A 13,412-nucleotide genomic window follows, 5' to 3' on the forward strand; every position below is an offset into this window, starting at 1 on the left:
TGATAATGTTTGAAAGAGAAATGGGGAAGGAAGAGCAGAAGTACCACAATTATTTCAGTTTTATTTCCTTTTTTTTCCTTCCCTAGAAGTTTCCAGAACATGCATCCAAAACACTAGGGCAGCACACTGATACATCAGCCCATTTCCAAAGATGCCTGTACAAAAAAACCCAAGCCAAATTCTTTTTGTCCAGAAAAGCATGATAGCTTTCACTAAATTCTATTGCATTGGTCGAAGCTACAAAATGTATTCCTTTGATCCTTATTAAACATAGTGCATTTCATGTATTTGACTCTGCTAGTCTACAGATAACTGCAAAACTTAAGACATTGGTATAAACATCCCACGAAATAGTTGTATAGTCAACTGTTTTCCTGTAATTTGCTATATTGAAAATGTTTGTTCTATTCTAGGTATGCCAAAGGCTATCCTCCTTACTCTCCATATATTGGAAGCTCTCCTACGTTTTGTCATCTTCTGCATGAAAAAGTACCCTTCTGTTGTCTAAGACTAGATAAGGTAAAGGGAGTTTCTGTTACTGGGTACAGCTGCATTCTCATTTGTCTCTTGCATCTGAACAGTTAAATTCTGGTTTCTGCTCAGAGATGAGGTTTGTTCAGCACGTACTAAGCTATGATACATTTTCTCATCCTTTTCATGACCAAGCATTTATTGATGCCTGATCAGGCCCTGGGTGAGGTCACCTGATAAAATTTTCTACTTCTAATGGTAAAGGCCTTTAATGTCACATCTAAACCTCTTTATTCATATCCACTAAACTTGTTCTTATTTTGATTTCAGGGATGCCAACATAACTACTACGAAGATGCCAAAGCCTATGGATTCAAAAATAAATTGATTATAGTTGCAGCAGAAACTGCTGGAAATGGCTTATATAACTTTATTGTTCCACTCAGAGCTTATTATCGACCAAAGAAAGAACTAAATCCCATTGTATTACTCCTGGATAACCCGTAAGTAAATTTTAAGTTCTTTTTTTAGTGATATGTTTTAAATTCATTTTACCATTACTTCAATAGATGATCACTTCACATGGCCAACTTAAAATCAAAAACATTATGGCACATTTATTGTGGAGAAAAGTTAGTGACAGAAGTAATACCCTATGTTCACTGTCATACACAAAATTGACTTTTTATATGACTGTAAACAGCTATACTGAATTTAAATGTCCTTATGCTTCATGGCCAATGTTTCAGTTAAGTATTTCTTAAAAATGCCCAAAATAACGTGAATATTACTGCTAAAATCAAATAACTTCATAAATAGTGTAAAAAACAAGCTGTGCAACAGCTGTGCACAGCTACATGACAGCACTCCATTTTTATCACGAGGCACACAGACTTTTTATCACGAGGTACTTCAGTGGCCTGGGCCAGTTAGGTATGATTTTAGTAATTTTAGACTCTTAAGATAAACAGTTCTTTAAGCTAGTAGGACACGCACCCACTTGGCCTATGTTTATATGAAGTCATGGAAGAAAATTAAAATCTGCAATATTATCTGGAGATTACTGAAATTCTTAGCCTGTCTTGCATTATCTGTTTAAAATTTCAGGCAACTTCTTCTCTGGCAAGACTGAATCATTTACAATCTGACAATGAATGAGACTTTTTTTGGGGGGGGTGGGGGGCAACACTTTGGTACTGCTCAAGTACTTAAAATCACAATTTGGAAGACACAGAAATGGAGGTTAGCTGCATATAGAAAATTAGATCAAGCTATGAAAGCACAGAAATGTCTCATGGGTTCGGATTCCAAGTTGACACTTCCTTTTGCATATATATATCTTCTAGTTTTAAGTGATTTATTATATAAAGACGTGCTGTGAAGTGTCCTGATTTTGCCTCGGAAAGCTCTTAGTGAAGCCGTATACACCTGTGTTTCCAAAACCAAAGCTTTATAATGTTCATATTATGCTGTAAAGTGAATTACACAAATTGGTAAGAGCCTAAATTAAGCCAAAGGACTTCTGATTTGCAACTTGCTGAAGATGAAAGATGTGAGCATACAGTGCCCTCTTGTGCTTGTTCCTTTTTCCATCAGGGTGCCCGAATTTCATGCTATCGTGACATTTTATGGCTAAACCCACTTCTTATTAGCATAAAGTAAAAGCTATGGTTGCTAATTAAACTAATACCTTAAGTGTTATCTCCCTCTGTAGCGTTTGCAGTGACTCCTCTGAAAGGCCAGCATTTGTGGGACTAGAGAAGCTGGCTGAAAAGCCAGCATGCTTTCCATACCTGCATGAGGTGGAATTCAGACTGCCATTCCAGTCAATTGGAATTTTGAAATTTACTTCATTGGACTTAGGAATTTGGCCACCTTCAGTGACCCTATCTATGCCCTGGTGTTATATTCCTATTTTCTCTATTTATCAAGACAATTTATTACAGTATGTTTATTCTGATACCTATACATCACATGTGTTTTAAGATTCCCAATGTTTCTTTGTATGTAAGAAGAAACACAGTAAAATTTACGATTAAAGAAACAATGCAATAAAATACAGTATCTTAGTTTTCACATTTCATTTTAAAAATAAGGTTTCATCTAAGATGGTCTCATTGACTTGAATGGAGCAGTTGGCATGAAAAACCAAATGATGGTTGGGTTTCCACTTCACATTTTAATTAGAAATTCTCACTGCTTATTTTAAGTACTCCTAAGTCATGCACTGGAGTATAACTTGGTAGGGTGTCTTTTAACATCAGTCGTTCATTTTTATATTTGGAATTGTACTGTGCCATAAAATTTCTGATTTAAGAGGTGCTTTTTTTTAGTATAAGCATGTTAATTCTGATCATTCTTTATGATCACAGCAAAGTATTGATACACAGTTTAGAACAGTTATTTCTTTTTTAAAAAAAAGCTACCAGTTTATTGAAATATTTCAGAAGAGATGCCGCTGTTGTGATATTGTGTTTCATTTTGTAATCCCATTTGCTGCTTAGGCCAGATATGCATTTTCTGGATGCAATCTGTTGGTTTCCAATGGTTTACTACATGGTGGGCTCTATCGACAAGTAGGTGAAATAACTGTTAGAAAACCTAACATTGTAGTGCTCAGTGGTTTGTGTGTATTGTCATTGCATGTTTAAGTGTGTGTTGTATTTGAAGATGAACTTTTTGCATGCGTGGTTTGTGTTTGTGTACTGTAATTTGGGATTTCAAATTTCTGACTTGTAAAGGATATCATTAGTGAAAAGTGTGACAGGGAACACAGGTTAATATCTTCAAAAAGTTAAAATTAACACTTCCTTAGTTGCATTAAGATGTTTCTGCAAATTGCCAGATTATAGCCTTGATTCTAATGTCGTTCTGTATTTAGTTATAATTTGTTTGGATTACTGACTGGGGCTGATAGCTGCAGAATGTAGACAGTCTGGAATGTGTCCAGCAGTCTTCAGCTACTGCTACTTAAACTATCGCCTACCTCTACATTTCTGTCTTCACCTATGCTAACATGTGTTTGCATATGGAGGTTTAGCAACATAGATTTAATGTAAAACTCAGGCAGAAATAAGAAAATAGCAAGGGCTCACTGCCATTTTAGTAAACTCCTGTGTATGGAGTGTCAATTTAGAGAAGAAAATGGTTTGCTTTACTACATTGCTAATATTGAGTTGGGGCTACAAGCCCGTAATACTTATTCCCCAAGTAGAAAACAAAATCATTATTTCCTACTGTGAAATAACAGAATCCAGTTTTTCTATGAGAATTCTGGAGAGTCAACATTTCTCCATCTCAACCTGTTGTAACAAGGGCTTTAAAACTACTTACAGTAGTGATACGGTTACAAATTTACCTTGGTGATGCATAGTCATTGTGAGATTTGCAAAGAATCTACAGGAATGTTTTTCACCTTCTGCATTTTTCCTCTAAACCAACAGTGTCTCACGTTGTTAATATCTACTACTTTCTTAACTCTTTATTCCAAAAAATTATAAAAAGAATTCATACCAGCAGAGTAATTGAATTGACTCACAGTATCCAAAACCACCCATAGATGTTAAACTAGTTTTTTTGAACATGGAAAATAAAACTTAATTAAGTTTTCTGAGTTTATTTCAAAAAGAAAATCACCAGAGCCCTCCCTATAGGTGTTCTGTTTTCAGAACCGAGTACATAAAAAAAAATTAAGTGTGTAGTCTTTGAAATAAGTCTTTGAAATGCAGAATGCTAGAGTTTAAAGTAATACTAGCATGAACTTCTGCATTTCTTCTGACAATACAATCACTTCAATTCCTGGTGCAATAAGCGATCATATCTGGGGGGGGGAGTGTTGACATCTTTTCATCAATAACAATGCTTTTAACAATGTAATTCATACTTATCATGTACAAGTAATAGAAGTTTACCATCCTTAGCTAAGAACAATAATGTAAAATATGAGAAGCCTCCTTTGTTATTTAATGAGTATAGCATACATTCCCAAAGTACCACCTCCTACCTTTAAGTATCTAATCTATTTGTCATTTGATCACCTGGCATAAAATGTCATCACCTTAGAAAGAAAACTACCAAAGGACTTACTCTCTTTTACCACTCCAGTATTAGAAGTGGGTGGCCTGCAGAAAAATAGCTTTACCAAAATTCATAGATGGCATGAACTTTGTTACAATATGTCGTTGAGTAGTAGATACCTGTTCTACAGTCTTCAGGTAAAAATTATTTGAGATCTGTAACTGAACAGATTTCACAGTTGTGTAGAAATCTATTCAGTATTAAGAAAGCTATAGCTAGAGGTACTAGAGAACTAGAATTATAATACTTCTAAACCAACATTTTTTAAATTCTCCACAAATCAGCTGAATGTAACTGCTAAAATAATAGCTGTTGAGCTTGTGAAATGTTGAAATGCATAACAGCTGCGCCTTTCAGAATATGCTGCTATGTTCAAGAATCAGCTGGGAGACCAAAAAAGCAGAAATAGATTGCTCAGAGAAAGTTTAGAGTTCTACTTGTGCACTGAAGTCTTTAATATAGCTCATATAAAATACAGCCTTTCTTTTGTTGTAGTAAACCATCACTGTTATTGCACAGTTTTAAAAATAATTATATTATGTATTTGTTTTGGAAGAATATGTATAAAACGTAACAACAACAAAAAAAAACAAACCACAAATTTGTAGAGATTTCCTCACTCAGAATTTCAAAAATAGTTTATATTAGGTTACATAAACTTAAGAAGATCATTACTGAAAAAAACCCACTGTATCAGGACAATTAAGACTTAATTAATTTTACAGATTGCCAAATAAGAAGCAATTACAATGACAAAATAGCTTTTCACCTTGGAAGTAAACAGAATGATGCAAAAATTTAGTTTTCCAGGTTCCCTTGGAAACAAGAAATTCACCTTTTCATCTTATTTTGACTCACTTAAAAATTGCTAGGTTCCTAGCAGTCTTTATCATTATGGAAAACATCCTTTCTAAACTTTTCAAGGAGTGCTTGGCTTCTATGGAAAATATTATCGTTAAAACAACTGAAAGATGCTTCATTTGGCAAACAGAACTATAATGCCTGATGAGAACTGTAACTCAGCTGTCTGTGTGTGTTTTCTATGGTCAGGCTTCACAGGGAACAGTGTCCAGTGGCATGCAAAGTTTTATTGATGTACAGCTGCTCCTAAAAGCATCAGGAGAACCCTACAACTCATAGATTAACCTAAAAGAGGAATGTATTAAATGTCCTGGTAGAACATTTATCAGCATTTTGAAACTGAAATATAAAGGTGGGGAAGAGCAACCCAAAGCATTTATTTGGGTCTATTTATTGCCAAAAGTAACTAAAGTGAAGCAAGTTCTTGCTGCATGTAAGGACATAAAATAAGCCTTATGTTAAAAGCTTATTTTAAAAAGCTGAAATGTATCATTTTAGCAAAAGGAGAGGGACTGTAACAACCTACTGATGTGCATTTTGTATGACTTCAAGGAAAATAATTATGCATATGCTGTTCTATCAATTAATTGAGATTATGTAATTGCTATAGATTATATCGGAAATTATGATACATACATGGAGATGAAGGGAACCAGCAACTCACCCTGTGATCTGCAAATTCCAGCCATCCCTAATCTTTTAAGTGTTCCATGCTTAAGTTGCTTGTTTCTTTCTCCCTCTTTTTCTTCACAAAAGCCTAGATGACTTACTAAGATGTGGGGTCACCTTTGCAGCTAACATGGTGGTGGTGGACAAAGAAAGTACAATGAGTGCCGAGGAGGACTACATGGCAGATGCTAAGACTATTGTAAATGTTCAAACACTCTTTAGGTAATTCATTTTTGCGTTCTATCTATACATCCTCATCAATCGTGAAATATGTAATGCCTTTGTTACTCAGGTAAGAAATTATTTCTTTTTCTTCCTTCTACTTAAATTTTCCCTTATATGAATTTGTGTCTTACATGGGCAAACCTTTTTTCCACCCTGCTTAGCAGTACACTCAGAATCCTGAGGTATTCTTCTGAAATCTCAGATAAAATTCTGCAAATCCCCAAACTGGATGATCATTTAAAAAGTCAACTGTCAGGTTTGGAGGAAGGAAAACAAAGCCACTCTTAAAGACTTAGAACCAAATATAGTTGTGAAAAGAATTTTTTCCTCTGTGCAGCAGCCTTTCACGGTAATTCTAAAGCCAGTATGTAAAGCAGATCCTTTTAATGCTGAAAGGTAAGGAATGCATCACTGGAGTTAGTAGTAAGGGTTCATACTTGGTATATTTAGTTTTGAACAAAAGTTAGGTTTTTAGGCACATATATGCAACATTACATATGACAACTACATACTAAGAGTCGTAAAAGAATAACTGAAAGCAGAGTGAAAAAATTACCAGTCTAATAAAGAGGCTGAGAAGGCAGTGCTGTGATGAAGGGCTAAACACTCTGAGATTTCCTCTTCATTTGAGAACCTCTCCTGATTAAAGCCTCGCTTTGTGTTAAATACCTGGATTCAACAGGTAGCAAAAGATAGATGTCTCTTCAAACTGTGAAAAAAGGTCTTATTTGCTTAGAGAACTAAACACACTACGCAGTGAGCTATGAAATGCTTCGCTGAAATGGGGCTTAAGCCGAGTGCTTCCTGCTGGTTGTTCTAGTAAGACCTGGACAAAAGTCTGTCCTTCCCCAGAGGATTCAGTATCATTCACCATTGCTGCCCTTTCATGTGTCAAGCCTTCCGCTTAAGACCAGAAGGAGATGCATAGTAAAGGTCTGTCGAAAATCTGTCAGTGTTTTAGAAAGCTGAGCTCATTAAAACACAGGTATTTCAATCAGGAGATTTTCTTTTAATGCAGCGGTGTGTGAGAATGCAGTTAAACGCTGTTAGAGCTTGTGTGTGTGCTAAAAAGAGGCAAAATCTACATTACACAAGAAACTTAAGTTGTGTCTTTTTCTAACAGTTTTTGAATTTGTACCCAGTACTAGTACAGGTATGCGTGTTTCATAATCACACCTAAATTTAACCTAGAAACTGTAATTGAACTTAATCTGTGCATCATTCAAGTTACTCTTAATTATATTGTGCTAGGGTATCTCACTGAGGTTTTGACATAGGCCACTTAAAGTTTTCAGAAATACATTTTATCCCTAAATTCGAAACAGAAAAATTAGTTGAATGAAAATTGAAACTTATAAAGCACTAGTTGATTTTTCCTGTAGTATTGTTCTACTTTGTAAAATACTTTCTAAAAAAAACGCAAAAAAAACCAAAAGAAAAAAGATCATAGTAGTCCACTACGTACCATAGGTGTCCAACTAGAACAACTTCCTGTATAATCATTCAGTTGTCTTGCACAATGCTAACAACTAGGTGGCAGCTTTAACTCATGTATAAATTATATGTATCTGGTTCAGCATAATTTTAAGACTGCATGGTACATTTTACACATATCAAAATTGATCAGAATAAATCTCTTGGTCTAAGTCTTCACAATGCTTTCCCAGAAAACTTCTAAACTTTCACAGTAGTGAAAATATTGAAATATTTATTATAATAATAAATATATTGAAAAATAGTGAAAATATAGAATATAGTGTATTCTATACTTTTTTTCTAATTTTTTTTCTCCGTAGAACACGTACAATAATTTCACTTTATTTTTATATTATGTAAAAATTGTAGAAATCAGTAAGCTTTGGGAAGAGGCAAAAGGTAGTGGCATTTACCTGTTCCACAGAATAAATGTCAGTCATTGTGCCAAGGTAAATACTTTGTAAATGAACCCTAAAAATATGTTTTTTAAAAAAAGCGTGCTGCTGTACCCTCTGGCCTCGGTTGCCAGTTCTCATATACTTGCTCTGACATTATTCCCTGGTTTACATAAATTTGTAAGCTTGCTTTGCCAGAAGAGTGTGTCCCCCACACCTTAGAAGACAGGTGCATTATTTATAACGACAAGGTTATTGGCACCTTTAAGGTTAAAAACTGTTCCAGTCTTAAAATTAAAACTGTGACACAACACTAGCTTATCTGACTTAATTATGGCTAAAAGGAGTACAGAAGTGTGACTCAAATGGTCACACTGACTAAAAAAGGAAAACTTGGGATGGGAAAAAACAGGTTAGCGTAGTTTAAAAGTACAAGAGGAGATTACTAGGTTTGGACTGTGTCCTGGAGATGCTTTCCACTTCTTCACGTGAAACATGAACCCGACTGTTGAGTCCCTGCTGACAGCTGCGAGTCCACCTCGGCAAAACCGTGAGTCTGTACTAGAACAAGTGTTTGTATTTACTCTTGCTTTCTATTACTTTCTATTTAATTTTCTAAATAATTTCTATTCATTAACAGCTCGGGTAATTAAACATTGGTGTTTGGGAGGCCCTGTTTTTCAGTTTTTTAGTAGCTTAAATCTTGAAGGCTATGTTTGAAATACTGCAAGAAGCCTACTGACAGCAGTACACCCAAGAAGTCAATAGCTTGGCTGGTTGTCTAGCAGCCAGCACCAATTTACATTTAAATCAAATGAGATGTTATGATGTCATTACCTTATTTTCTTGGTATATCTCTTTGCTTTGGCAAAGAACTAAATGCATCTCTTGCTTGTCTGATTCCCAAACACTGGTGCAACAGCAGCCCATGTCTTCCATCAGACTGGTTAGGGCTTTCTCTGCCCCATCCAGGCCTTTTTTACCAGAATAGGATAAAGAGAGGGATCTTTGCACAGAAGTCACCTGCTCTGGTGCTGAAAGCTTTCAGGCAGTGTGCCTTACACCCAGGGCAAGAGGCAATCTCGCCCTGACTGCCTGGAAGGTTATTGCCTCCGATTCCCCTGAAAGGCACTCTCAAGTGAAATAGGGATTTTACCAAGACCAGGTTTGAAACTGACTTCCTAATACGAATCATTTTTTGTATCTTGGTAGTAAACTAAACCCATCTTTAACAGAAACCTAGTGACCTGCATTTTTTCATTTAAGTTGTGTGTATTTTATAATTAGATCAGCTTCTAATTTCCTGTTACTCTTAGTTCTGAACGTTTTGTTGTTATTTTTCAAATATGAATGTCTGTCCTTTAATGCAACAATGTGAGAGAATTTCCAGCCAGCAGAAACTTAAGTAATTCTATGCTACCTGACACAGAATTAACGCAGAGGAAATTTATGCTTCTTCCTCAGAACTTTAACACGTTTGTTAAGCTACTTAATAAATACAAGTTCATACCTACAAGTGTGATATTACTGGGATTTTTTTTTTTTTTCAGTTTTCACAAACACTTCATAGGTTTTTATAACACACAGCATGCAAGCAAAGACGTACCACAGTTGCCTCTCAAGGGTGTGGTTCTAGTTATTATATAGGTATTTAACCTATGCATGCAGACTCCGTTCCCTAAGTGCCTAATCTTTGGTAGGCCATAAGCAGACTTTGTATAACAACACTGCACCACTCAGAGTTTGTATCAAAATCTGACTGTAAGAGCTAAAAAGGTACAGAAATTTCTGAGCAGGTACAATGCCTTTCAAACTACAGTGTACACAAATGGTTACTGTTCAGTGGTTCACGTTCTCAACCACTTTGCCAAGTTTGGTTTTCCTCATAAAATCACATTTAATATTTGGTTTTTCACAGTGACATGATAGCTGCTAACATTAGAATGGCTAGCATTTCTGCCATCATATGTTCAGAGCATGTTTGGGATCGTGTGGACATTACCAGTCTACGTTTTGCGTCCACAGACCTAGGGCTGTATTGCAATAATATGTCACTGATGCATACTGACAGATAGTTTTGACAGATGTTTCTCCACCTTCCTCTCTGTTTGAATTGCCATTTCAGTGAAGTCTCTCCATACAAAAATGAGGGGAAAAGACTAAAGACTTGCAAAAAGGTGTATTGGATTCCATCTGACACTAATTTACTAAATTCAGCTTTCAAGAAAGCCACTATAATTTTTATCTGAATGAAGCAAGCCACATTAATGATGTCATTTGTACTACAATTATCGATTGTCACATGTAGCTAAGTACTTTCACAATCAGCAAAACAGATTACAAAAGCACATTTCAGTTTCTGATGCTAATCTGTCAGTAATGATCAATCTCAAATAATAATAATCTGAGTTCTATTCCAAGTTTTTTAGTATTTGCATTTCATAAACTGCAGATTTCTTTCTAGTTCTTAGGGCTGTGAGGACTGGGGCGGGGCTTTTTAGTCTGCTGCATGAAAACCTGTGTAATTCAGCCAGATCAGAGTTAAGCTTTCTTCACTGTTTTTTGTTATTGGAAATCTGAATTGGTGTTCATTTATAAATATTTTGTATATATAAATATTTCACGTGAGAACATAAGTATACATAAGCATTCATTTTCTCAGCAACTCCCAAGAAGTGTCAATTTTTGTCTATGTTGCTCAGTCTGTGGACACAGCATACAAACAGAACTAAAAATAAAAATAAAAATCAAACTGAAAGATCACATAAGCCAGTTCTTACAAAATTGTAGTTTACATGAAACCAGATACTAAGTACAGCCTGTACAGTTTTGCATTTTTTGTTGTTCCCTACAAATTTGTGTCATTTTAGAAATTACTAAATACAATCTCTGGTAACGAAATGAAATGTTTCCTTTCTAGCTTTAACGTATTTTATAAGCTCAACCTTTGAATGTGTTTTTTCTTCTTTTTGAATTCTACGGAGAATGTTTTGTAGTTCTGCTATTATACCAGCATTTCATTGTGCTAAATAACACCACAGCTTTCAGGAACTTCATTAAAAAACGTGGGCGTGGGCACAAGATACAGCAGCATTACATAGAGCCTTCCATTTGTGAATTCTTACTAGAGGTATAACTGTTACATTCTTTTAAAATACAGGTTGTTCTCAAGCCTAAGCATTATCACGGAACTAACTCACCCAGCCAATATGAGATTCATGCAGTTCAGAGCCAAAGACTGCTATTCTCTTGCTCTATCCAAATTAGAAAAGGTAAGGAGATTTGCCTCCCCCTACCCCCAACCGAAGTGTTATCATTTTAGCGTTTTGTCTGATTTTGTAACAATGCTTTCAAAACATTCTGAAACAGTGAAATCATTTTATGGTCACAGAGCTAATGTAAAAGATTATTTTTTGCAGATTCTACCCTCATTTAAGAATGAAGTTTAATACTATATTGTAAAGTGATGGAACTCAAATCAATCCACCAATGGTGTGGTGGAATTTTCTCAAGGAAAACTGAGTATTTTTGGATGACTGAATATTTAGAGCTAGTATGGTTTTCCAGGAGGCTGCCACAGGCAATTAATGTGGAAAATATTTTTATTGAGTAAACACTTAAGATATTTACAGCTTTTATTATAATGTATTTTTTATTCCAAATCACTTTAAAGGGACTATAGTTAAATACTCTGTATACATTTCCATGTATCTGTATGGGGTGTTTGCATTAACTGTGACAGTTTGAGAAGAGCAATTGTACTCTGTCGAGGGGCAGTGCCAGTGCCAGTGATGGTAAGGATAGTACCACTACTTAAATGCTAGATAAAAACCTTCATATTCTATACATTTTAGTGCACATGTTGGCATTTTCAAGCTGTGGAATAGGGAGGCTATACGGAGATAAGTCTAATTTAATCTGTTTGTCCAAAATACTGTTGCTAAAATAATAGAGGGAACATACAAAGCAACATTGTGCAGCTGTTTAACTTGGTAAGTTTGAGGGCAATTCTCTTTTTTTACAGATCTTCATTTTGATCTGACCTACCTACTTATGCAGCCCACAAAACTTAATGGTATCACTTTCGTGATCTTTCAGGCTGTTTTCTGAGTTTATAAGACAATATCACTGGGCCAGTCTTCAAGGACAGAGAGATCTTTCACTCCAGTCGTCTTTTTTCCCCCTTGTTATCAGTCTAGGTTCTCTTGTGCAGCCCCCCAATCTCTTTACCTCAGATATCTTGCATATCTTGGCAAATTTGAATTAATGCTAAAGTCATTGTCATTCTACAGAATTAGCACATAATTCCCATTTCCTAGCTGTACAGTAAATTTCCTGGATTTTGGCGATTTCAGATATTTCACTATTTACTGTATATTGTTCACATCGCTTATTTTATTATATATTTAATGGAAAACAAACTTTACATACAAACTTATCTTCATGGGCCAGCTCCCAGTTTCCTCAACAAGAATCGAATTCTGCAAAAATTTAGCCTATCTAGGTGAGATAGGGTAAGTGCAGAAGTCAAATCTTTTACTCAGTTGACTATCACGCTTACATTTCAGCCACAAGATGTAAATACCTGGGTCAGCTTTTGTGATTTATTGACCTTTGTCTGAAACAGGACAAAGGCTTAATTGTATTTAGGGGGTATTCTGGTAAGCACATAAAATGGAGAACTGTGAGAAAGCTAGACAAAAGCTGTTACACAAAAAGAGGAGCAGTTTGCAGTGGGAGGCACATCGTCATTTGGGTTATGCCGTTCCCACTGTCCATTAAGGGTTGCACCTGTGGTTCTTCGGTTTTAGTACTCCCTCCCTTAACGATAACTTCAGGAGGAATAAGCTGGCACTGGCTGGAATCACGCATTGACATTTTATTCAGGGCAACAAGTGCCAACATCTGGATGGTGTCTTCACGACGATGTTCCAACCTAACTTACTTCCTTGGTGTGCTATAACTGACAGCAATTTTTATTTTTTTTAGAGCATATTCCCTTAATTCATATAGTTTGGTGATAAGGGGAGATAAGACTAGTAACAGCTTTACTAGTGTGTGGTGTCTACAGTTGCTTTTGGAATACTCTGTGGGCTGTAGCCTGTCTACTTCAATGCAGCGAAACCAGCATTTTTATCTCTGTTCTCTTTATTGCTTTATATAGGCTCCTTCATTTTTCCAGCAAAGATTCTGGAAATTGTTAGAAATATTATAACTTCTTCCCTATCCTTATTCATC

At 35.6% G+C, this 13,412-nt stretch overlaps 1 protein-coding gene and 1 long non-coding RNA gene across 11 annotated transcripts in view; one reads left to right on the forward strand and one right to left on the reverse strand.

Moving 5' to 3' along the window:
* Positions 1-13,412, forward strand: part of KCNT2 (potassium sodium-activated channel subfamily T member 2) — a 151,161-nt gene that overhangs the window by 108,607 nt on the left and 29,142 nt on the right. For all 8 annotated transcript variants that reach the window (XM_037404677.1, XM_037404678.1, XM_037404672.1 and 5 more), the window contains 4 exons: positions 414-519; positions 802-974; positions 6,166-6,300; positions 11,335-11,446. In XM_037404677.1, the coding sequence (XP_037260574.1) occupies positions 414-519; positions 802-974; positions 6,166-6,300; positions 11,335-11,446 (526 nt within the window). The remainder of the gene's footprint in view (positions 1-413; positions 520-801; positions 975-6,165; positions 6,301-11,334; positions 11,447-13,412) is intronic.
* The window catches only part of LOC119155717, a 52,331-nt gene that overhangs the window by 34,379 nt on the left and 4,540 nt on the right, over positions 1-13,412 (reverse strand). The window lies entirely within an intron of this gene.

Source organism: Falco rusticolus, chromosome 11, assembly GCF_015220075.1.
Source record: "Falco rusticolus isolate bFalRus1 chromosome 11, bFalRus1.pri, whole genome shotgun sequence".
Classification (NCBI taxonomy): Eukaryota; Metazoa; Chordata; class Aves; order Falconiformes; family Falconidae; genus Falco; species Falco rusticolus.